The 857-nt window shown below is 29.6% G+C and overlaps 1 protein-coding gene across 1 annotated transcript in view; it reads right to left on the bottom strand.

Moving 5' to 3' along the window:
• LOC106867248 (coiled-coil domain-containing protein 39) overlaps positions 1–857 on the bottom strand; it is a 159011-nt gene that overhangs the window by 70404 nt on the left and 87750 nt on the right. Inside the window, exon 7 of the mRNA XM_052974701.1 lies at positions 237–376. Coding sequence (XP_052830661.1) covers positions 237–376 — 140 coding nt within the window. The remainder of the gene's footprint in view (positions 1–236; positions 377–857) is intronic.

The raw sequence follows: 857 nt of genomic DNA, 5'->3' as shown, positions 1-857 counted from the left end.
CAGCATCAGCATCAAAGGACTACCATTGCATTAAGCAACAAAAACAACCAACAAACAAGCAACAACAAGAGAAATGACACAAGTTTCAAATATTACTCAAAAATTTCTCATCAATCACGAATTCAATAAAACATTTTAAATAAAAAAATTCTCCATTCAGATTTGTGTTTTCAAATAGAAATTAAAAAGAACAAAAAACAGACAAACAACAAATACAAGGCAATAAGGCAACCTACCGGGCTCCCAGTTTCTTAAGTTTTGCCTGCCGTTCATGTAATTCCATACTGATAGTCTGTCGCTCAGTCTCCACAACTTTTATTTGTGATAACAGCATGTCATTATGAATCTTTATTTCATGTTTACGCTCTTTTTTAACCTGCAACATTTTGAAAATGGTTTGGGAAAATAAATTGAAAGTAAACAGAAGAGTGTAATGAAAGAAAAAGAAAAAACAAATTAAAGGTGAAAAACTTTGGCTAACAATATTTATAAAAAGAATATAGCATTTATTATATAATGTTTATGTTTCAGTTTAGATATTACAAATATTTGAAGTAATATAGAATGTTTATAAACAGAATACTTTATTCTTTTATTTGTCTCTGTCATTCCATTGCAGTCATGCTGGAGCAACTATGCTAGAGTAGCCTTGGGGTACAGAATTGATCAATCTGTCCCCAGTACTTTTTTTGTTCTTTCTCTAAAGTCTGGTAGTTATTTTGTCAGTCTTTCTTTGCTTTAACTGTTAGTTATTGGGTATAAACATACAAACACACACACACACACACAAGTGTACCTCTATGTGTGTTTGTATACAAATATATAAATATGCATATATATATATATATATATATATA

The sequence above is a fragment of the Octopus bimaculoides genome, chromosome 19 (assembly GCF_001194135.2).
Source record: "Octopus bimaculoides isolate UCB-OBI-ISO-001 chromosome 19, ASM119413v2, whole genome shotgun sequence".
NCBI classification, from domain to species: domain Eukaryota; kingdom Metazoa; phylum Mollusca; class Cephalopoda; order Octopoda; family Octopodidae; genus Octopus; species Octopus bimaculoides.
This window is presented reverse-complemented; position numbering and strand designations above follow the sequence as displayed.